The sequence below is a fragment of the Podarcis raffonei genome, chromosome 3 (assembly GCF_027172205.1).
Source record: "Podarcis raffonei isolate rPodRaf1 chromosome 3, rPodRaf1.pri, whole genome shotgun sequence".
Lineage (NCBI taxonomy): Eukaryota > Metazoa > Chordata > Lepidosauria > Squamata > Lacertidae > Podarcis > Podarcis raffonei.
In genome coordinates, this window is record NC_070604.1 from 100,531,290 (window position 1) to 100,556,057 (window position 24,768).

At 39.5% G+C, this 24,768-nt stretch overlaps 1 protein-coding gene across 7 annotated transcripts; it reads left to right on the plus strand.

Annotated features, from left to right (window-relative positions):
- Nucleotides 1-1,573: 1,573 nt before the first annotated feature.
- Nucleotides 1,574-24,768, plus strand: BICRAL (BICRA like chromatin remodeling complex associated protein). Of its 7 annotated transcripts, none has more exons than XM_053383299.1 (12): nt 1,574-2,066; nt 10,716-10,764; nt 12,426-12,474; nt 12,563-12,631; nt 13,202-14,899; nt 16,383-16,473; nt 17,951-18,051; nt 18,744-18,805; nt 18,939-19,084; nt 19,252-19,346; nt 21,169-21,271; nt 22,389-24,768. In XM_053383299.1, the coding sequence occupies exons 2-12, from the start codon at nt 10,721-10,723 to the stop codon at nt 23,192-23,194; spliced, it is 3,264 nt and encodes a 1,087-aa protein (XP_053239274.1). In that variant the 5' UTR covers nt 1,574-2,066; nt 10,716-10,720; the 3' UTR covers nt 23,195-24,768. The 7 variants fall into 7 exon arrangements, with proteins under 7 accessions (XP_053239274.1, XP_053239278.1, XP_053239275.1 ...); XM_053383303.1 differs by lacking the exon at nt 1,574-2,066 and adding an exon at nt 2,413-2,435; XM_053383300.1 differs by lacking the exon at nt 1,574-2,066 and adding an exon at nt 2,997-3,771.

Here is a 24,768-nt window from a genome sequence, read left to right on the forward strand (position 1 = left end):
GATTGTGTGGGCATGTCAGAATTAGGTGGTTTTAGATTTGATGGATCCATGATTGCACCCAACACACTCAATTTTCCTCTGCCATCCGCCACAGGAAAAGCTATGCTGCCAGAACTTTTGGCTGGTGGGCCAGGGAAGCTTTGGCAATATGTCGTTCCATCAGACAACCTTACTCTCCGCTGGCTGAGTGGGACCTTCTAAGGCTTGTTTACAAAGCTATTGTACTACCAACCTTACTATATGCTTGTGAAACAAGGACCACTTATAAACGCCATCTCCAACTCCTTGAAAGATTCCATCAACCGTGTCTCCAAAATTTTTTACACATCACTTGGGAAGACAGGTGAACTAATATCAGTGTACTGGAAGAAGCAAAGATCACCAGTGTTGAAGCAATGATTCTTCAACATCAGCTTTGTTGGACTGGTCATGTTGTGCGAATGTCTGATGATTGTCTTCCAAAGCAACTACTCTATTCTGAACTTAAAAATGGAAAGCATAATGCTGGTGGTCAACAAAAGAGGTTCAAAGACTTTCTCAAGGCAAATCTTAAAAAATGCAGTATAAACACTGACAACTGGGAAACACGGGCCCGCGAGCGCTCCAGTTGGAGAATAGCCTTTACCAAAGGTGTCATGGGCTTTGAAGACACTCGAACTCAGGACGCAAGGGAGAAACGTGCCAAGAGGAAGGTACGCTTGGCAAATCCACTCTGTGATCAACTCCCGCCTGGAAGCCAATGTCCCCACTGAGGAAGGACGTGTGGATCCAGAATTGGCCTCCACAATCACTTACGGACTCATTGTTAAAACCATGTTCCTGGAAGACAATCTTACTCGCCAAAGAAGAAGATAGTCTACATTGCCTCTTCAACTATTGAAACATACACGAAGAACAATATACTGTATATGAGTTTGCCCATTGTAATGTACTCTATCTCCCAATGAGAAATAATCTGTAAGCCATTTTTTTTACTCACCAGAAAAGGTTTTGTGCATGTTTTCAAAGGCAGTTAACAAAAGGTTTCGTAATGTTAAAACAAGGTGGGATTGTTATGTTTCTCAACAGGAAATCAAGTATTTCTTAATTATTTTAAAAGTTTTTAGCATGGGGTTTTTTTTAAGGTGGGCATTGCTGAACAATAGCATTTTTTTGCACAAATAGAACAGTGAATATGGACATTGTTAAGAATTCTGGTCTATTTTAAACGAACTTTAAAATAATTCCCCCCCCAGAACAGAAAATGTGAAATCTCATGGCCACTAATTTAATCTTTTTTGAACTTATAATAGGCTCTTGTCAATAGCATGTCAAAGTATGGTAACCATCACAAAGTGACAATACTCAGGTCAATCCCTAAGAAAGTTAGGAACTGTGTACGGACAGATTTTTTTTTAAAATAAAAAGCTTATCATTCAGTTCCTTTGAAACATTTCAAACCTCAATTTCCTTTGTGTGTGTCATTTTGGGTGTGCATGTAAAAAAGAATGAAAAATTAAAAGCGGCGTTTTGCTCTTTCCAACTGTGTCACACACTGAACTGGTTGGGGCGGACTGCAAAACGTTCTATTAGACCGGGCGACTTAGTCACTCACTGCACCATTAACTAAGAGCAAACTTAAGTTTTGCAAAGGGTCAGCAGATGACAGCTCGGAAGCGATCAAGGGGGCTTGATTTTCTTTGCGACCAAGAAACAAACAAACAAGCGAGCGAGCGAGCGAGCTCTTTTAAAGGGGACCCTCCTTTCACGCCGCGCTTTGCAAAAGGCAAAAGGCAGCTCGCTCAAGTTCGCCGAAGCGCCGTTCCTTAATAATGCTCTGTGAATGCGGCTCGAGCTGCGGTGTTTCATTTTCTTCCCCCAGCCTGGTGCGCCGATCGCCTCTCCTTGTGGCTGGCTGGGTACTCCCGCACTGTGTGCTTGTTGTACTCTCTCTCTCTCTCTCTCTTCCTTTCTCTCTCTCTCTCTCTCTCTCCCCCCTCCCTTTCTCTCTCTCTCTCTCTTACACTGCCAGCCCCTGATGTGATGGCGAAGAAACCCCGTTGACAAGGCACTGCTTTTTCATGACGGTGAGTTTCCCTTTGAGTGTATTATAATTTTGTGATAAAAATTTCAAGGAAGAAAAAAAAACACACAACCTCCTTCCTCCCTTCCTTCGGGGAGGGAAAAGAGAGAGAGAGAGCGAGCGGGGGTGGTGGTGGTGGTGGGGGGAAGAAGAAGAGAAAGAGAGAGAGAGAGAAATCTATCTCCAGACCAGACAGAAAAGAAAAAAAGAGGAGCAAATTAACAACCAGGAGTTGCCAAAACCAGGATATTAGGTTTCAGCCCAGAGAGCTATTGGCTCCGGGGCTATGTATATAAATATATATCTAGAGAGAGAGGAGAGAGGGGGGGGACGCGGGGAGGAAGATGAAGAAGGAGAAGGCGATTTGGCGCGGGTGGGCAGGCTGCTAATTCGCAGGGAAATGAAATATTTATTTCTTTTTTTGCAGCGAGAGGCCGCGGCGGCGGCGGCTACTGAGGGCACTTCCCAAAAATGTTTCTTAAAGGGGGAGAGAGACAGGCAAGGAGAGAGAGAGAGAGAGGGAGGAAGAGGGAGAGGACAGATAAGGTTTCAGGTCTAGGCTGATAGCTGAGAGAGAGAGAGAGAGAGAGAGAGAGACGGGGGGGGGGCTGGGAGAGAGAGAGAGAGAGAGGACTGGGGTGGGTTTTTCTCTCTTCCCCCCCTTCTCTCTCTCGCTGATGCCATGCAAATTTAGGAGAGGAGGGAGAGAGGGGAAGGCGAAAGAAGGAGGAAAAAAAACAACCTCGTTTTAATGACTCATTGATTGAGCCGGTTTAAAATTAGTTGTTGTTGTGTTTGGGGTGGGTTTTGTGTGCTTTTTCCTGGCCGCCCCCTTGGTGGCCATCAAGAGGGAGGAAGAGGGGTGTGTGTGTCTCTCTCTCTCTCTCTCTCTCTCTCTCTCTCTCTCTCTCTGTGTGTGTGTGTGTGTGTGGTGTGTGTGTGTGAGGAAGAGGGGGATCGAGAGTGTGTGTGTGCGAGGGAGAAAGAAAAATAATCTTTTCAAATCTCCTCCCTCTTTTCTTCCCCCCTCGTTTCTTTGCTTTTCTCTAAAGCTCTCTGGTCTGTGAAGCACTTTTTCCCTTTCCTCCTCCTCGGGAAAATGGAGACGCTCCGTCTTCTCTCTCTCCTGGGCGTGAGGCTGCCAAGGATTTTTCTTTTTCTTTTGCGTTCCTCGTTGGATTTGCTCTCATCGACCACCTCTTATCATCTTGTCATAATTTTCCGCTATATCTTTTTAGCATGGGCTGCGCTTTTTTGGTTTTTTTACGGGGATTCCCAATTCGTTTCGTTTATATGGTTTCCCCCCCTTCTTTTGTTATTCGGTGTTTTTCTTTTTCTTGTCTCCTCCGGTATCGCGTTTAAAGGAATGGAAATGGTGATTGTTTCTGTGTATGTGATTCTACGTCGGTAGGATTAAAGAGGGTGGGGAGGGGGAAGAAAAAAGAAACCTTAATAGTAGGCTGTAATACACGTTTTTTAAAACGGCAAGAATAATAAATATTCTACATCTGTAATAACGCCTTCGTTTTTGTCTTTCGATGAACGTGAGCTTGTTAACTGCCGCCGGATTAGTCTTCCAACAAAGTACTTTTTTGTGGTTAATTGATTTTCAGTTATGGTTACATTATAATAGGGGGGGATGGGGGAAGAGAAAGCCTTAGTTAAAAGACTGGCTTGAAAAATCTCTGAAATGTTGGATCATTTTTGAGGTGGGTCGCCGATTTTCTTCCCTCCCTTTAAAACCGAAATGGGTTTCCTGAGGGTTGGGGTGTAAACGTCGGTAACGTTAAAACAGCTTGTTATATGTATCTGGTTCTGAGAGCGGAAACAGGTTTAGCATTCGTAAGAATAAATAAATCGCCTATTGCTGGGCGAAGGAAGGACAATGAGGCCTTTACTTTTCCCGGGGTTAGGATGTTGTTGTTTTTTAAAACCCTTAAACATGCATGGCTTTTGAATATCTTAAGCACTGATCGTGCTTTTCCAAAGCTCAGTCGAGGAGGGTGTTTTCTCTCTCTCCATATATGCGTTTACATGGCGGGGTTCGGTCTGGTTTGTGCCCCGCTTTGGAGGGACCAGGAGGAGAGAAGATGGCGCTGCCTGGCTACCGGCCAGGATTTGTGGCGCAGTTTCTCTCCGTTCTCTCTCGTCCCCTTCAAGCCGCCATTTTGAGAGACTCCTGACATTTCTTCCCGGGCCGGGGCGTTGCCCTCCGTTGCTTCCCGCGGTCTGGTCTCGTTACCTCAGAACAGACTCCAAAATGCTCCCTCACGAGCAAAATAATAACTCCTTACCCCACGCACTGAGGAAATTTATTTTTTATTTTTTATTATTATTTCCTAGAGTAATCGCTTTCCTAACACCCCACCTCAAAATTTATGAGGAATGCGAATCGAAAGGTGTGTGTGTGAGAGAGTATATATATATTTTTAAAATGGCTACTCTTATTTTAAATTATCCAGTCCTAAGCACGCAGTTTACCCATTCAGTGCAATGGGTAGCTGTTAAAACGCTGCTGCTCCCTTTTGCCAGATTCTCCTACACTATAGTATAGTGGATATGGAAATCACTTAATCCTATGTCTGCCAAACAACAAAGGGGCTGCTGGAAAATAAGCGATATGTAAAATTTAAAAATGGAGGAGCAGCACTTTCTGAATTGGCCTTCTAGATTTCATTCGTCGCTGTAGGTGGGCATTTTTACACGCTGTACCAAGGAGGTCCTGTTTGCTAAAAATCGAATAAGTGAGCAAAATACGCCTTCTTGGGCACAGGCATCCCTGTTGCTAAAGTAATAAGGGAGTAAAGTATGTGGAAAGCAATAGTCTGTGTTGATTGGATTGAATTAACTAAAAATGCTTCCAAAGTTTAGAAATGGTTTGGCTTAGAAAGCCCAGTAATGTGGCTTTAAGGCAACACATCATAGCATTGTGCTTTCCTGTGAGATTTAAATCCTGGGCATTTAAATTTCATTTTTTGCCAGTCATATATTGCCAGCAACAGACTGTTATAAGACATACCTTTCTTTAAGCATTTTAGAATTAAGACCTTTTATGGTGGGGGGGGGGATTAGGTTTGAGATTCCCCACTCTCCCCTCCCCCAAATATACTCCCCTTGATGAGATACAAATTTATGTTTCACTGCTTACTGCAGTAATGTTTATCTCATGATTTTACAAAATGGCCTGGATGTTGTTTATTTTAGTTTCTAATGAGTAGATAAGATATACAGGAAAAAAAGATGGAAGAATGTTGCTTTATAGTGGAATATCAAGTTCTCACATGAACTGTTATATGGACTTTCTGCAGTTTAAGCTGAACTGAACTCTTGCAGCCACTGGGGTTGCCTTATTTCAAAAAGTAAAAACCAGGACACCCCAAAAATTGTTAACCAAACCGGAAAGTTTTTTAGACAAACCCCCAAAGTTGTTGAGCCAAAAAAGCATGATTTTTCAATTGACTTGCCTAAGATCCAGAACAAAGCACCGCCTTTCGGACAGCCCCCCTCCCCGATGTCAATTCCGCATTTGAAATCCCGGTAATGTCTGGGAAAATCCGGACATATGGCAGCCCTACCATTAACACCAAGGCAACTGAGAAGTTCCTGATCACATAAGCAAAGTCATTTTCTTAATGTTTCTAGTGTACAGTACTCCAGGACCAAGGATGTAGCTTATAGAACAGTTTCTGACAAATAATACTCTTTGGTGAATTAGAACTGACATACTACTGTATTAATTACTTAATAGGATTATAGTGTTCCTTTCAATAGATACGTAGGGAAAAATTAATTTAAAACAGTTACTTTATAGCATAGTGAGTTAAATAAAATTGCTTTCTTCACCTTGTTATCATGAGAGAGAAAAAGCAGAAAGTTCACTGGGAACAGGATTGAGTGGATCCAAAACAAGTCAAGTTTCAAACTGAAGCCAAAAATAGTGTTCTCGTATGGGGAAGGGACTTTTCTGAAACAGAGGCATTTCTAGTTTCACATAACATTGCTATTCCTCTCCACCCACCCAAATTAAAATGCCAGGCTGCTGAATGTGTTCATTCCTGCCCCCCCAGACAGTAATGGGTTCTGTGTAAATTTCTTCAGGCGCAGAGAGATAACCTAAAATACTAACTAGATTGTACCTCAGATACATGGAACAGGGCAGATATTCCAGAAAACAGATTGCCCTGTGGTATATAATATATGTGAAATGAGGATAGAAATCTAGCTGGTAGATTAATGGGAGGAACACTCAAAAGATTTCTTGGCCAAAATAAATAAATAAAATTAGTAATTCTTTTCCAAGTTAAGAAGAAAACATGATAGGGTTTGCCTTTGTACTTAAGCTCTTCCTTCTGAGGGTACACATACAGGCCAAATTTTGCCAATCTGGGAGGTTCATCCTTGATTACAAGTATTGCTTGCATTTTCAACCATATACTCTTATCATGCTGTGATTCATATAAGCACTGGTAGACTATAAAGTCAATTCCATATTTTTCTGCCATTTTTATAGAATTGAAACAAGGCAGAAGAAAGAGCCATTCATAGTGATTGAGACAGAGATTCTAATTTCAGGTTTATTCAGATCTTTGCTTTAACAGAGAGTATATATTACCTTTTTTTGTTGAACTGAACATTTGCAATCAGGACCAGTTTATACATAGCTAACTTGTAGCAATGTGCTAACTGCCCCCAAATTAAACAAATTTGCAAATCAGATTTGCTAGGATTTTAAATAGGCCAAATTGCAAGCCTGTGTATACACTGCTATGATGTCATGATTTCCTGCACACCCATTTTGAGTATTTAACTGGAATTGAAAACATAATTCCTTTCTTAACTTGAACTGTGCGGCTCCGGACAGGCTTTCATTAGTTCTGTTACTGTGGCCTTTCAGATGAGTGCTAGAGTAAAGTGCTGTGTAGTGGGTGGTTGCCAGTCTACACTGGTATGCAGATAATTAGGAAACATGAACTGACCTTAAAATCATAATTTGAGGCCCTTTGTGTGCCTCTCCCACAGGAAGTTTGGAGGGTGACAACACAAGATGGGACTTCTTCTGTGGTGTCCCCTGGCTTGTGGAATGCTCTCCCCAGGAAGGGCTGCCTGGTGCCATCTTTTTAGGATTCAGGCAAAGACTTGCCTTTTTATCTAGGATTTGTGGCCCTGAATCGAAGGGTGGCATCTAGCCAGGATGGGAACTTTTAAGTCCCATCTTTTATCAATATGGCTGTATAACCTTTATCTGTATTTTTAGAATTTTATTGAATATTCTTAAATGGTTTTAATATAAGCTGCTTTGGGTCACTCTGAGAAAAGTGACTAAGGAATATAATTAATAGCAATAATAACAAAAATAAATCAAAAGGATTTAAACAGCATTTTAAGCATATAAAGGGTGTGATCCTTTCCTACATGGGCAGAGTGTCCATGTATGGAGGCACCCTGCATTTGGTCAAGGAATGTGAATTCAGAGCTCTGTTGGAGGGATCACATGTGGACATTGGAACTGTTCACAGACTTTCATTCCCCATAATGCGCTGACTGCATATGTATCTATTTGCCCGGACACTGTATACCCAGATTGTCATGGATGGGACATAAAGTGTTTTGTAATGCTTCTTCCTACAATACCACTGTGTAGTAGGTACTGACTTGCCCATAGCTACCTGGAGGTTCCAAGTATAATATGTTCTTGAATGGCTTTTAGTGTCATTCTGTAAAAATATTATATTTGAAACTGATCATTTTACTTTACATAAAATAAAACCTTGTGAAATGGTATCCATTATATGAAAGTATGACAGATACATTACATGGTACTGTACTGTGGCCTGTGCGGAAGAGTCACACAGAAAGAGAAGTTCACTTCTTGATATGTGCAGAAAATCTTCACATAGGCCTATGGACAATGCAATTTTATATTGAAAGGATTGCACACAGGGTGAAAAACAAGTGCTGGAGTCCAGCAAAGGAATTTGACTGGAAGCCATATGGAATGAGGAAATCGGAGTAAAACAAGAACGTGAGGCATGGAGTTCAAGAAAGGGTGGGAGAATACACCTTCCTCCTTGGGGCGAACTTCATGCAGAGATAGAGTTTCCATGTTTTTTTTTCTTGACAGGGTTTTTTACTTTTAAAGGTTGCTTGATGAGAAAACAATATCAGCAATAAAAAACAGCAGATGCAGATTTCCCTAAAACTACATTTGGGGAAAAACCTGTAACAGTTAAGTTCCTACCAGTCATGCAGCTTTTAAAGGCATAGAAGTGGTTCCTGAACAAGATGTCAGTCCTCTTAGTATCTTTATCTGACTATCCTCAATATGGCATACAAAAACTAGCAGGTCAAGTGTGGGAAAAGCTTCATCTGCTTGTATTCTTCATATTAAAAGCCGATTAATGCTGCTAGGAAAATGAGGTGCCAGATTTATAGATGAGATCTGTGGAAACTGTAGGATGTCAAGGGTGTGTAAGTCATACCCAAATCTCAGGGCTGTAGATCATTTGTAGAGCATCTGTTCAGCATGTAGACAGTCACAGATTCAATCACTGGCATCTCCAGGTTGGACCAAAAAAGACCCCTACCTGAAATCCTAGAGAGCTGCTGCCGTTAGTGTACATGATGCTAAGCTAGAAGGACCAGTTGTGTGACTTGGAAAAAGACAGCTTCCTTTGTTCCTAAGGCTTTTGTACTGTTAAGAGATGGATCTTTGGGTGAGCTCCCATCAGGTGTAGCTGTCGCCATTACTGCAACTCTATGATGAGAAAAGTATTGCCTGGTGAAATTCTTGATTCTGTTCTAATCCAAATACAGGACACTATTATTGTTTAGAAATCTTAATGATGTGGGGCCCAAGAAGCAATAAAAATTAAAATTTCATAAACTGATATGAATTAACTAGCCATTTGTACTGTACGAATTAAATAGCCATTTGTACTTGGGCCAGGCTAGGCCTGGGTATGTTTCTCAATCGGGGATAGATTTAGGGGCAGGTGATTTAAGCAACTACCCAGGTGTCAGGTTTGGGGATGCCTGCCTTGGACGATCTTCTCAGCTATTAATGGTTGAAGCAAATAGTATAATTTGTTCATCTTCACATGAAAAGCTGGCAATGGTGCCCTACATGGCTAAATCATGCAATAAGAAGTTGTGAACTGGACTGGAAATGCAATAAAAAACAAAGTATTCCAAAGCCGAACAAATGAAAGGGAGTGCCAAAAACTCTATGCCTGAGTGTTAATTGGCCTGGGGGTACATCTGCAGGGTGCTGGGCTGCAGCATGTTAGAGACCCACACTGTACTTTGGCTGCCTCCCTTTGTCCATTGCAGGAACTCAGAGACAGAAGTGTCACCCATTGCTGAGGGACATGGCAATGTGGGGCCCAGCCTGACCCCAGCCTTCCTTTACCCCCTTCACCCTTCTAAGCTACAGTCTAGAGTGGGCCACTAGTTTTCTGTGGTAATGTATGCATATAGTTGTAGATCATTTATATATTAAAAAGATTTCTATACCGCTTTCTGCAAAATGTATCAAAGCAGTGTGTAGCAATTTAAAACAATAAAACTACATAAGAAATATACAGCTGGCCAAGAATAAATAGCAAAACATAACTAAGGGGGTCTATAAATGCTTTGGCAAGAAATAATGTTTCCAGTTGCTTGTGGAAGCACATCACGGAAGGTGCCTACCAGATCTCTTAGGGGAGACTTCCCTAATGAGGGAAACAGACTTCAACTTGACAGCTGTGGCACTACCAAGAGGGCTCCTCTAAAGACATCAAACATGCAGGTTCAGATGGGAAAATATATTTTCTCAGATATCCATTTCTCAAGTTGTTCAGGGTCTTGTAAGTAAATAGTAAAACCTTAAAACTGGGGTCCTTTAGGATAGGTGTTATATGCATGCAGTAGAGAGCAGCAGTGAGCAGCTTAGCTGCAGCATTCTGTACCTGTTACAGCTTTTGAACCCCACAAAGAGGGTGTTACTGTTATCTAATTTCAAGGTTACCAGTGTGTGAGTCACTGTTGTCTATATGTGTATGGCTATAACTTGGTGGTATGCAGAATGTTACAGACTGAATCTCCTAAGTGAGGGAAAATCCAACTGCAGAAAGATAATACTCAGCTGTCACTGGTTAGAACACTCAGCTGATCAAAAGTTGCTGTAAATAGAGGGAAAACAGTGCTGAGTATGAAATGCTGATTTAGAAGACTTTTATAAACAATATTTGCATGGAAGCAATATTGGTAGGCATAATTTTTTACCCACTTATTTCAGTTATGCCACTGGATTTTCCAAATCACAGATCATCAAAGTCAAATCATATCATGTTCCCACTGTTTTCCAGGAACTTCATATATACTTTGGAGAATAAATGCAAAAATGAGCACAGATGTGTAATACAAGTATATACTATGCCTCAAAGTACCATTTTACTCCTATATTCAAAGCAGCATGCAATAACGTGTGCCCTGTTGTAAAAATATGCTGTTGCTCGACTACATAATTTGCAGGTTAGTGAACAATGGGAGCATTTTATAAATAAACAATACATGTTAGGAAGAAACATGTTGAAAAGCATCCTCTATTTTTAATTGTCGTGTTCTGGAAAGAAATAGAAAATCTTTATGATACAATATTATTTTTCCTTAGTTGTCATGGATGATGACGATGATGAATCCTGTCTCTTTGATCTTATTGGGTAAGATTTAAAAAAAAATTATGCAGAGAAATAATACAAAGTTCACTTTGCAAAAAGAAAATTTGCACAAATTTGTGTCTGTTAGAAAAGGGGCATAATCCCCAGATCTGCTGGCTGGAGAAGGTTAGAATTTCATGAAGGTTCCTCCCTGCTGATGTAGAAGATGTCCTACTCTGCGGGTGGGGCAGGCATCTCTGCAGTGAAGTCCCCCACTTTGCCCAAGTAAAGTGCTGCATGTTTATTTCTACCACTGGTGTTGCTGCTGCTTACAGTAGCAAGTGTTAGGCCACAAAATGGGTGGGATGGATACAAAGCACCTTCATTCTCAAAGAGGCTCCAGGTTTGGGCCTCCTATTTGTGCTAACATGAAGCTGGCATAAATAATTCACCTCCTTGAAACCAATGGGGAGATTTTGTTTTAAAAGTGCAGAATTTAAACACTGGGTAAGACCATCTCTCTATCTCCCTGCTTGGTTGGCAGAACCCAATCCCTATTAGGATAGCACTCTAGGGCTGAAATCAGGTGCACAGTTACTTAGGAGTAAATCCCATTAATCTCAGTGGAACAATTCTCAGTGAAGTTTTATTGAGTTCTTTTTTTGACAAAAGGTGGTATAAGTTTTTTTAAACAAACAAATATGCTTTGGATGCATGTTATGATATGGTTGAGTAAATGAAAGAAATGTTTATCATTTATTTACAGTTATTTATTCACCAGTATATAAGGCACCTTTGTAAACCACTTCGAGGTTGTTGTTTTTAACAAGCAATGTATAAGTTTTAATGAAATTAATAAATAATTCAATAAAAATTATCCCAAAGGCATACAAGATATTTAAAATTTACAGTAAAAGAAGTAATGACAAATATTACCTTAATATATATTAAGGGCCACTTGGACAAACTTGAATTTCCTCATAGGAGGAGTGTCCCTGAAAGTAGTGATTGAATGTAGTTCTCTGATGCTCCATTTGGCACCTCCAGCACCAACCTTTTTACTTAAAAGGTCAGTACCAGAGAGTACCAGAGAGTGGCACTTTGCCTCCTTTCTTCTCATCAGCTTGATCGCTGCCTTCTTAGCCTTGGTCATTTTCCCCAGGTGGGATAGGGACTTAACAGTGGTGAGCAGCAGCAGAGGAGTGGGAAATGGCAGCAGGAAATGGCATGAACAATGGTGGCAGTGGTTTGGGAGCTAGTGACAAAGTATGTAGATAGCAAAAAGTGTGCCCACCGTAGATAGGTCTCTTGCCAAAGGCCCCAGCATTTGGAGCTGGTCCTTCACAAAACGACATACAATGATGTAGGGAATAAACAGAGTTATAGCCAGCTAAGTCAGTGGACTAGTCATTAATTTCAGTGGTTCACCTCTGAATATGTCTTATTTGGTTCAGTCCATAGCTGAGAGCTATTTTAAAAACAATGGAACAGTTAAATATATTGCTTTATAAATATATATTTACACTATTGATAGGGTTTGTTGCAAACAAGCCAGGGTTGTTGCTTTGAGATGCATGCTCTAAAATAGTTGGGGATCACAGCCTCAGTATTCAGATGGTGTGATTCAGAAAGATTCTTCCTGCTTGTGCCATTTTAGTATATTTTAAACAAATGCAAGATTCTCAGACTGATCCATCTTACTTTCCTTGTTTGTATTTTTAAAGAGATGCACAGGCACTGAATTATTTCCTCCATGGAGCAGGCAGTAAACCTGTAAGTATCATATATTCTGGTATGTTAAATATACATCTAATTTTGCAAATTGTGCTGCTCTTATTGTAATGCTTTTTCTGTATTACAGAACAGTGAAGACTTGACTAATGCAGGATATTCTGCAGCCAACTCAAATTCCATATTCGCCAATATCAGTGTAAGTTTATAGGAAAAAGTGTAATTTTAGTGCATGTTAGTGTGTGCCTAAGTTCTCCATTCTTATAATACTCCTATCTGGTGAGGTAAAAGCCAAAAATAACATGCAGGCAATTGCTATTTAAACCAAAGGATTGAATATGGGTGAAGAAGGAGAATTCTGAGCCTGTGCACTTGTGCACTAAGCTTTACACCTGGTTCAAACTTCTTGCTCAGTCTTAATTTGGGTTAATGCTGCATGCCACTCATGGTCATTAATCTAATGATACCTGACTTAGTAGTATTCTTGAGAGATGTTCTGAAAGGGGGGGGGGGGAGAGAAACCTATAATGAGCAACACTGTACTACTACTAATAATTTGTTTTAAAATAGTGTTTTATTGTTATTGTTATTACATTTACATCCCACCTTTCCTCCAACGAACTGTATGGTTCTCCCCCTCTCCATTTTATCCTCACAATGCTTTTGTGAGGTAGATTAGGCTGAGAGACAATGACAGGCTCATCCATTGAACTTCATGGTTGAGTGAGGATTTGAACCCTGATGGTGTGTATTACAATTTTTCTTTCAGAGTTCTGATCCTAAGTCATCAATCAAAGGTGTCGGTAGTCAGCTTGGAGAAGGGCCTAGTGATGGACTACAGTTGCCAAGTAGCCTTCAGTTTCTTGATGATGAACTTGAATCTTCTTCCTTGCCTGATCTTAGTGAAGATCAGCCTTTTGATATCCTCCAGAAATCTTTGCAGGAAGCTAATATTACCGAACAGACTTTGGCAGAAGAGGCTTATCTGGATGCCAACATAGGCCCTAACCAACAGTTTGCACAAGCTCAGCTTCATCCTTCCTCATCAGCATCTTTTACTCAGGCTTCTAATGTTTCTAATTACTCAGGTCAGACGCTGCAACCTATAGGAGTTACTCAAGTGGTACAGCAACCAGTTGGAGCATCTTTTGCAAGCAATACAGTTGGTGTGCAACATGGCTTTATGCAACATGTGGGGATCAGTGTTCCTAGCCAGCATTTGTCAAACAGTAGTCAAGTTGGTGGTTCAGGACAGATACAATTAATTGGTTCATTTAGTAATCAACCTTCCATGATGACCATCAATAATCTTGAAGGGTCTCATATTATTTTGAAGGGTGGTGGGCAGCAAGCACCTGGAAACATGAGTGGTGGTCTCTTGGTTCATAGACAAACACCTAATGGTAACTCATTGTTTGGCAACTCAAATTCCAGTCCAGTAGCACAACCTGTAACTGTTCCATTTAATAGTACAAATTTTCAGACATCTTTGCCTGTGCATAACATCATTATACAGAGAGGTCTTGCTCCAAATTCTAACAAGGTTCCCATCAATATCCAGCCAAAGCCTATTCAGATGGGCCAGCAAACTACCTACAATGTGAATAGCTTGGGAATACAGCAGCATCATGTGCAACAAGGGATTCCTTTTGCTTCGTCAAACTCCCCTCAGAATTCAGTAGTTGGTCCACATATGTCTGTTAATATTGTTAGTCATCAAAATGCAAGAAAAGCAGTTACCTCTCAAGCCGTAAGTAACGCCAGTGGTAGTATTGTGATCCATTCTCCTATGGGACAGCCTCATGCACCTCAGAATCAGTTTCTTATACCCACAAGTCTGTCGGTAAATCCTAATTCGGTTCACCATGTCCAGACCATAAATGGACAACTTCTTCAAAATCAGCCTTCCCAGCTTGTTTCTGGCCAAGTATCCACTGAGCATGTTATGCTAAACAGGAATTCTACGAACATGCTTAGAACTAACCAGTCATATTCAGGACAGATGCTGAATAATCAGAATGCTTCTGTACAGCTAGTTTCTGGTCAGACATTTGCAGCTCCTGGAAGCCAAGTTATAGTGAACCATGGGACTTCTCAAATTGTTAGTGGCCAGGTTCCACTACAACAGGGATCGTCTGCTGTGTTGCATTTATCCCCCAGCCAAGGAAACATTTCCCAAGGTAGAACAGGCTTTACCACAATGTCTCCTGGACAGTCAACAGGTTCGAGTATCTCATCAAGCAACCGGTTTACAGTTGTAAGTTCTGCTGCTACAGTGCATCCCAACATTGGTCCATCAGCCCAGACTGTTGCTTCCGGAGGAAATTTTGCTGGAGATCAACTTACACAGCAAAACAGAACACAATTGTCAGTTACTGTCTCACATCGTCTTCCAGTTTCTTCTTCCAAATCAGTCAACACCTTTAGTCACACATCGGCATCCCAGCCCCAGTTTTCCTTTGGCCAGGTATGGATTGATGCAAGTTCAAAATCTTTAGCATCTTTAAAATCTTTGCGGCTGCTAAATGTACATATCTATCATTTTATTGTTTTACAGCAAACAATGTAAACAAATAACACCCTAAGAACCTTTAGAATCTGTGTCAATGGATCAGTACTTCTTGGTTGGAACTATTGGGTTGTATCCATTGTTGTGCATGGAAAAGATGGCTCTTTTGCTTCCCCTGTAGCCTCCTGTACCCTATGAAAAGCTTATTTAGAATGTTGAAGGGGAGGCCATGGGCTGTGTCATACGGGGCAGCAGTGAGAGGTTGAAGGATTGCTGAAATTGGGCAGAGGAATCTTGTTTTAAATTTGTTAAATTCTTGACATTAGAAGACCTTCCTCCTGACTGCACCAACATGTGACAGAACCCACACATAGGAAACTGCTTTATGCTGAATCCATCTAGCTCAGTATTGTGCACACTGACAGGTAGTGGCTCTCCAGGGTTTCAGACTGGCAACATTCCCAGTCCTAACTGGAGATACAAGGGATTAAAGCTGGGACCTTCTGCATGCAGAACAGGTGATCCGTTACTGAGCTACATCTCTTTTCTCCAGGAAGACACCTGGAGAAGCTTTTGGTGTAGGGGGAAAACGGGAAAGGAAAGATCCATTGTTTGAACTTGCTTTCTACTTGTGCAACGTTTAGTACAACCCATTATTTCTGTTCCTTCAATAAGTCTTGTTTAGTTGCTAAAAGTGAGGTTTTCAGAATTCTCAGTAGTGATTTAGATATTCATTTAAAAGTATTGAAGTCACATTGTAGCTGATTCCTGAATACTATTTATTGTAATTTGCACGTTGAGACTGCATGAGAGATAGGAAGGAGAGCTCTTGAGGTCAGACCATACTCAAGTGAGTGAGAAATGATTCCATTTAATATATATTTGTACTACTTGTTCTCTGTATCTTTAAAGATCTGGAACAATTTAGAATTTGATGATGAAAGGTATTGATTGAAAGTCCAGCAATGGAAAACCATGCCTTAACAAATTTCAGTTACAATCCAACATGGCTCAAGAAATTTGGGAAGTCTTTAATTCTTATGTGCAAGCAAAAGGTGGAGGGAAGGTAGAGCCTACTGGCACAGTGCTTCTTGGTCTAATAAACCAGAGATGTTATATCTGAACTGTACAAGATGCCACAGATGTTTGTACTGATTGCTAAGATCATATGAGCCCTAAAAAACCCATATCTAGCCTTGCATCCTGTTTTGCACAATGGCCAACCATTGAAAAAAAGGCAATGATTTTGTTTGCCAACCTTTCAGATAAACAAATTCAAATTCTCTACCTATCAGAGCTCATTTTATTTGTAGTGCAAGGTAATAAAACTGGAACTGCAGATAGAGTTTATATGTTTTCTTTTGTATATAGGATATTGGCTTTTCCCTATCTTTTACCTTTAATAATCTGCATGGTATTTATGTATGGTGTCTTTTTTCAGACTCAAAAAAAAGTTACCAATTTGGTGTCTTCAGTTTCAACGTCAAAGTCACAGGATAATCTAAGACCACCTCAACTAACAAGTCTTTTAGGTAATAAATTGCTAAGACAGATAAAGTTTTTGTTTTTTAAATACCTTTATTCAACTCCTTAGCTGTGAAGTGGATTCTTAACTACACCAAAGGGTTGTCTTGAATATTACTTGAAAATTTGAACTTTCAGGTTGATGTTAAGCTGTGCTACTGAGAGTTAACACATATGTGTCAGTTTCTGTTTGTTTATTTATATGCCACTTTTAAAACAGTTTTCTCAAGGCGGCTTCCAATTAATGCAATAAGAGCTTTTAAAATCAATCTCTAGAAAAAAAATTAGCTTAAAAGGGCAGCATACAACAATTTCCAGTCAGACTGGTAAAAAGCTATATTACACTTTAAAACAGAGAGAAAATCCAGTTAAAATATGTATAGACAGAAATTTAGTTTTACATTCAGTAGGGAGGAAATTTAGAAAATGCTCTTTACAAATTGCTAAAAGTCATCTGCAAATTTAGTTGATTCCCCACATGGCTTTTACAAGTCATAAATGCTTTACAGAGAACCAACAATTTACCGAAATACATGAAAATGTAATGTTAGAAGGATGTTTTTATTGGTTGCAAAGAGAAGATGCATGAGCAACGGAGCTGTTTCCTGAAGTTAGCTCTGCACTAATTTCTCAATGCATGTATGGCCTTCCAGTATTGTCATTGTGCATCTCAGAACATGGGTGAACTTCAGGGACTGTGCCTGTGGCCTAAGGCATTTAGTAGTATGTTAGTAGTAAACATAAACTTGGGAGCTGTGATTGGAGCACACATTTATTGTGGAACACACATGTGCCCTTCAGATGCTACAACAAAAGTGTAGCTGACCTGTAGTGGAAGTGCAGGAAGCTATCTTTTGTTTAACCTTGAAGTGACCATAAGATTTGAGACAAGCTGCATTAAGATTGCCTGAGTAATTGAGCACATTAGTTCTTCGGGAACCAAAACGAGAAAACTCACGTACTCATTGGAACTTGCTCTTGAAAATGTGTACTTGGGAGCACAACTTAAAGAAGTCTCTACAAATAACAGCAGAAGATATTTCAAACAGAATATATATGTCAATATAGTAAAAAAAGAGCATGATGCTTTGATTAATTTGCCTGATTGAAACAAGAGACCGAAGTGTGGGGTTGGGGGGAGACTAGACAGTACTTTAGTATGTGTGCTATTTACGTTATGAAGACAGGGATTAGCTGGGCTCCCCATGCCTTTTTCATTGATACCTGTATACAGCTTTGGCATTCTGAAGTTCCATGAAATGGCAAGTGGTTAAATGCTGGCTTAAACCTCACAGGCTCATAAGATAGTTTTTATAAATATTTGTGTTTTGTATGGGCCTGCAGTAGTTTTGTGAAAGCATTGCTATTTAAATACGTTTGCCTACATGCAAATTAATTTTAAATCATTCAGTGACATAACTAGACAAGATTCCAAATATTGTATAGGGGATTGTTAAAGAATCTTCCTAATATATCTTCTTATAGGACAAGATACCGGGGGTAAAATCATACAGCAGCCTATAGGCACAGCACTGACACACCAGGAAAAAGCAGTAGGATCATCTTCTGCCCAAACAAATGTACAGGTAGGAGGCCCTTGAATGTTCCTGAAAAGGCTAATAGTGCACCAGTCATTTCTTGTTTGTATTATTTTCTACATAGAATATAATAACCTTTCCATTGGTCATTTGTGAGAGGAAATCCATGATAGTATATACTAAACACCCCATCACTTTTAAATATTAAATGAATATGTGCTGGCTAAGCTTGATGGTAGCTGGAGTCCAAATAAGATGGAGGGCACAAGGTTGGAGAAGGCTGTGTTAGCATATCTGTTGGCACTGTAAGCTCTAGTCATGTGCTGTCTTTGGATCAGGCTGCAAAATATGCAGTCCAATCCTGTTCTTATTTCCTTGGAGATAAATGCTTCTGAGTTTAATGGGGCTTATTCATGAAAGTGTGCATTGGATTATTGCCTTTGTATCTGTCAGATGCATATATTCAGGCATATATAGCCATGCTGTTTATTTATTTTCTTAGTATCTCAAAAGATTAAAAAATGCCTTTTTGAAAATCCAAAAATCTGGTCATATTGGTAATGCAGTCTATACAAAATGCATTTAAGAGATTTTTTAAAAAAAACCACACCCCATAATTTTATTATCTTAAAGAGATTTTGTGGCCATTTTTATTTCTGTTGGATGATATGCACAACTGTATAATTGATTATTATAAAAGAAATTTAGCCCAGTGTATTTGATGCACGTTTTGAATCTAGGTCGATGGCCATACAATTGGACAAAAGAGGCCTGCTGCTAAACAACTAACAAAAGGAGCCTTGTAAGTTGTTTCCTTTTATGCATCCTTTTGCTTTAGACATTTCTTCCTCTCCTTCCCTCCCTCAAATTTTGTCAAGTTGTTACACACATGTGGTGCTATTGTAAACAACTGACAATAGCAATCTTCCCATTAGTATTCTACAGCAGCTACAGAAGGACCAGGCACATGCTGTGACTCCTGATAAAACTCAGTTCAGATCTTTAAATGATGCAGTCCAGAGACTCCTCTCATATCATGTGTGCCAGGGATCACTGCCAACAGAAGAGGATTTAAGAAAAGGTACTTTTTCGCTCTCCAAATGGTTTTGAAAATGCTATGCTTCTGGGGTTTTATACCAGTTAAATGTTATATATTGTACTAGCCAAAAAGTAAGAATCATATGCTTTAAATGACTATTTTAGTTGTTAAGAACTACTATTCTAAATGTATTTTCTTCACCTTTCCAGTGGATAATGAATTTGAATCTGTAGCCACACAGCTCCTGAAAAGAACACAGGCAATGTTAAATAAATACAGATGTCTGCTCTTGGAAGATGCTATGGTAAGACTAATAAAAAAATACACGTGTGCATGTGTGTATATTATGGATTTGTGCATCTTATCCCACATGGCTTAATTTATTGTAACACAGCAATGTGCAGCTTTCATCTAATTCCATGGCCCGTATCTCTCAACATGTGGTACTTAGGAATGTTTAGCACTAACAGTAGATTTCACTAAACAGATAATGTTATCATTCTGTGTTGACAAGTTCACTGGGTGAGAGCGTTTTGACTTCTACCATGTTCCCCCCTCCCCAGAACTCTTAATGAATTTCAAAAAATGTGAGCGGGGGTTGGGGTCGGTCTGCCTTCACAAGGTAAGCTTGCTCAGAAGAACTCTCCTAGCCCATCAGGGATAAATGTACCGGAACAGAAAGGTCTGAGCAGGCATATCTGCATGATAATTTAGTCCTTTCAACTATTTGTTGATAATAGCCTGGCCACAATGATTCATGCATTGGTAAGCTCAATATTCTATTATTGCAATACGTTCTATGTGAGGTGGCCGGTGGGTCTGGTCCAGAAGCATCAGCTTCTGCAAAATGCTGCATCTAGACAGTTGGTAGGGACAAACTATTGCCATAACCTAAATGATGCTTAAAAGCTTCTATTGGGAGCTCATACACTACTGAGCCAAGTTCAAGATTCCGGTATTAATTTACAAGGCCTGTAACAACTTGGATCTTGGGTACCTAAAGGACCACTTGATGTCTTTTATCGCTGCTTGATCACTGATGTCTCTGGGGGAGTCACTGTTACTGATGCATACAGTGACCCGGAATGCAGCGCCCATGCAAACAGAGAGTTGCTTGTAGCAATTACATACACGAACACTGATGTTGCTATCTCATCACAACAGAGAACGTTAATCAGTACCAGGAAAAATACACAATTTGGCCACATCACACTCACTTGCATTTCACAGAAATTGCTTAGAAAGTATAATAATAATAATAATAATAACAACAACAACAACAACAACAACAACAACAACAACAATAATAATAATAATAATAATTTATTATTTATATCCCGCCCTCCCCAGCCAAAGCCGGGCTCAGAGCAGCTAACAACAATAAAAGTAACACAGCATTCTAAATCAGTTCATTTTAAAATCAATTCAAAGTACATGCACATTTGCCCCATAACTTCAATTCTAGGTGGGATAGAGAAGTGCTTCTTTTTTTAAAATGAAAGTTATGAGTCTGGGGGACTTTCCAGAGGCAGCAGTGAAAGCCTTCATGGGGCACCATGGTGCCCATGGGTGCTGGGTTGGTAATCCATGATTTAGTGTTACTTGTGTACCGGCCCACAGTCTTCATTTTTTATAGAGGCCTCTTTAAAAAGACAACATCACATCATGGCTTTTGCATCCACCTGTTTTACAAAACATGCACACACTTTCAGATCTGGCATATTTAAGCAAAGTTATTACCTGCAAAGTTAGGGCTGCAATCCTGTGTGCACTTTGGAGTAAAGCCCCATTGAATTCAGAATGAAATCACTTCCAATTCAAAATACATAAAGCTGTGCTGTACAAACACTTTGATATGGAACAATAATATTATAAAAATGGTTTTCTCCTATGTTAGATGACTTTTCCTAACAAACCAATTTCCCAAAACAAATGTGTGTATTCATAATATACAAAAACACCAGTTTTTCTTTAAAAATAACCCCCATTATGAACTTGCCACCTCAATTTGCCTGTTGAACTTAGCATTCTGTTTTATAGTATTGTTAGGAAACTTCATGTTGTTTCTTGCAAGTAAAAGTTAAAGTTGTTAATTATAGAAATTATTTTGTTTGTTTCTTTTCCAGAGGATAAATCCTTCTGCAGAAATGGTCATGATTGACAGGATGTTTAACCAGGAAGAAAGGCAAACTCTTTCCCGGGATAAACGCCTTGCAATAGTAGATCCTGGTAGGTAACGTAACCATTTTAAATGAAAGCCTCTTTGGCTGCAGTCCTATACAAATAAACCTGGGCGTAAATTCTATTGAACTCATTAGGTCTTACTTCTGAGTAGACATGTATAGACTAGCACTGTACCATACAGAGAAATGATTTTAATATTTATAACAGTGGGTTTTTTGCCATAAGTAAAATTAGAACGCAGGAAGGATTTATATTTGTGAGTCAGACATAGAGATGCAACATCTGTGGAAACTTGGGTGCTGCAGGAAAAATATAGCTTTTTTGGATGGGAGGAGGGGAAACCCAATCATTTTGACATCCTTGCCAAACCTAAAATTTATTTATTTATTTATTTATTATTTATTTATTAAAGAACTTTAAATACATTCTGCATGATTAAAGCTGCAATGTTATACCAACCTATCTGAGAGGAAGCCCAATTAAACTCAATAGGACTTGCTTCTAAGTAGATATGAGTGGGACCACATTGTTAGCAGTTAATATACAAATCAGTGTTACATTTATAAAGTGAAAATGTATATATTAATTCATTAGCATTCAAATGAGCAATTCTGTCCAGAGAGATGGAACTCTAGTCTGTTACACTTTACGTTGACTACACATACTTTTTTGCCAGTTTGCCAACAGAAATAAATAAAGTTGAAAACAAACCTAATCAACAGTGGGTTGGTGCACATATAATCCTGGTTACCTGTAACCCCATGTGTCAGCGCATGCTTCCTCTCTCTGGAGCAAATTCCCTTTTTCTGGTCTTAATTGTAGTTAAGGGAAACAGTGGCCCAGGCCTTAACCATGGTTAACACTAACCTGAATTCCCCTTAGCTCAGGACCTGAAAACCACTAAAACCATATTTTAGTATGCATGCTTTAGTTATTCTATTCAATGGTCTTCAGCTAGTGGGCTGGGACCACAGCTGGGTCACAGCCAGACCTTGATAAGTGGGTCCCAACAGCAAAACCATACCATATGGTAACAAAATTCAGAAGGGTCTGAAAGTGTGTGGGTCCTAATTCTGAAAAGATTGAAAGCTACTCCATTCCTTGTTTTTCTGTCCATGATATGTCACAATTCTTTACTAAAATGCTTGCTTTCAAATTTCAGATGGTTTTCTAGCAGACTTTTGTTGTCCATCCACACAAATTGACAAGATCGCTGATGAAACACAGCCAGCTGAAAGTGATCATCAATCTAACAAATCTTCAACGTCTCAAAACCAGACTGCTAATACCCAAATCAAAGACAGATCAAGTTCAAGCACAGCAGAGTCTTTAAATCACAGCAAACTTCAAGTAGTGCCTAACAATATTATGAGTTCGCAACAAGGAAACAGTTCTGTTAAAAAATCAGAAAGCCTTGCAAAAGCTTTAAAATTTGAGAAAACAAGCTCCTCTCCTGAAAGCCAACATATGGCTGATTCAGAACAAAAAATCGCTGGCAAAAATCCAGGAAAGTCAAATGAAAACTCTTTAGGTTCTGAAGATCATTCGTCAAAAACCTTATCAAGTGTAGATCATGGTATGCATAATAAAACATGTCGGAACACAGTTGATTCTCACTCAGAGACAACATATAATCATTCCCTCCAAGACAAAACTCCTCGGAGTTCTCCAAAGAATGAGGATTTGCATCCAGACAATTTGAAAGGTTCTGGGGAACCCCAAAAGGATTTGCTGCTCAATAAGAGTTTAGAGACTACATTCAAAAACATATTGGAACTGAAAAAGACTGGGAGGCAGCCACAGAGCGAAGCAACCGGCAGTGGCTCCCTAGAATTAGAATATCCAAACTTTTCGCTTATTTCTTCACAAGAAAACTGCCTGGAGAAATTTATTCCAGACCACAGTGAAGGTGTTGTAGAAACAGACTCTCTTTTAGAAGCTGCTGTAAATAGTATCTTAGAGTGTTAATAGTTACAGTACCATGGACATATTTCTCTTAGAAGTAAATGTGAATGACACCACAAGAACAGCCTGACAAATGTCAAAGGTTACCCTTTCTAAAGTAGATTCTGTTTTGTGTTTGAAAGCAATACTCATTGTGGTTACAGTGAGGTGTCCAGTAATGTAAAACCTTGAGAGAAAGCTGTCTGGTAGGGCCTACACATTATGATACAGCTTTGCTGATCGTTTTAACATTGCAGTTTAATGAAACTGCAGTTCACTAGGCCCTAAGTTAACAAGGTAATATGCTGACAATCACAGTCTAGTAACAGGTTTCTTAAATAAAATGTTAGGAATGTTGCATTTAATAGGAAAATATCCATTGCCTCCGCCCACTATCACTTGATTTTGATATTTAATAATTGGGGCTAAAAAAATTCCCCAGTACCTCTGTTTAGAAATGCCTATCTCTTGAGGTTTGGAACAGAGAGAGAGGAATTGGAAGGAGAGAAAATGGCGCCAGTGTTTACAGGGCTTTAAACTTTTAAAGTGCTTTTCTATGCTCAGTGAGCAGAAACAAGTATCTTACATAGGAATTTGCTGTATTGAATTACACTGTATAGTTTTTGTCACTTTCAGCACTGCGTAAAACAATACATGCTAGTCTAAGAAGCTAGTAGATGGAAAATTGTATACAAAGAGGCTATAATATAGCCATAAAATTCTGTATAGACACACACAAATGTATATATATAAAAACACACACACACACACACACACACACACACACACACACACACTAGTTTCATCAAGAAGAGCTTTTTCATTTTCTAATTGGATATAGTCAAACTTAATCTTTCTGATGTGGTATAATTTTTTCTAGACCAAGTGTCAAAAGCACTTTTATTTGGAAATCATTGTAGTAGTTTATACTTTAAGGAGATAATAGCCTTAACCTGAACAATTTAAAGGCCAGTGTTTGCTATTTGCTTATTTCTGCTTCTTGCTGTTCAAGAATGTCTGTCATCTGTAGCAGCAGTTATAGTTACCAAAATATGTACAAACCAAAGTTAATTTTCTATCCCATTAAAAAATTATAGGTTGAATTTAGAATTTGCCGTCCTCAAATTTGGACTTTGCCTTCTGTTCATGGAGGGCTTTTAATCCAGTGGAGGAGCCTGATGGCGGAGGAGGCTGCAACTTTTGCAGATTCTTCTTTCCTCCTACAATGCTCAGTACCATTTCCCAAATTGTTCAAACGGGTTTCCCAACCCGCATCTGGAGTGGATTTTCATAGGGCTGCAGGGGAAGGGATAATTAGGAAATGTCACTTCTTCCTCATCAACCAACGGGAGAGTCCCTGAATCCAAGCCTATCTCTAAAGGCATTTAATACATAATCTAGAGCCAAAGGAACCCCTTGCATGTTTGCATTTGGCTAGTTGTCATCATGACAATATAATTATTTATTATTTTAACCCATGGCATTTCCCCATTCTTCCTGTGTGTTTTAGAAATTATTCTACCACCATCACCAGTGCTGCTAGGTAAATTGCTTTTGTGCCACTAGTAAGAGGGATGTGGCATGTATGCCTACTAAAA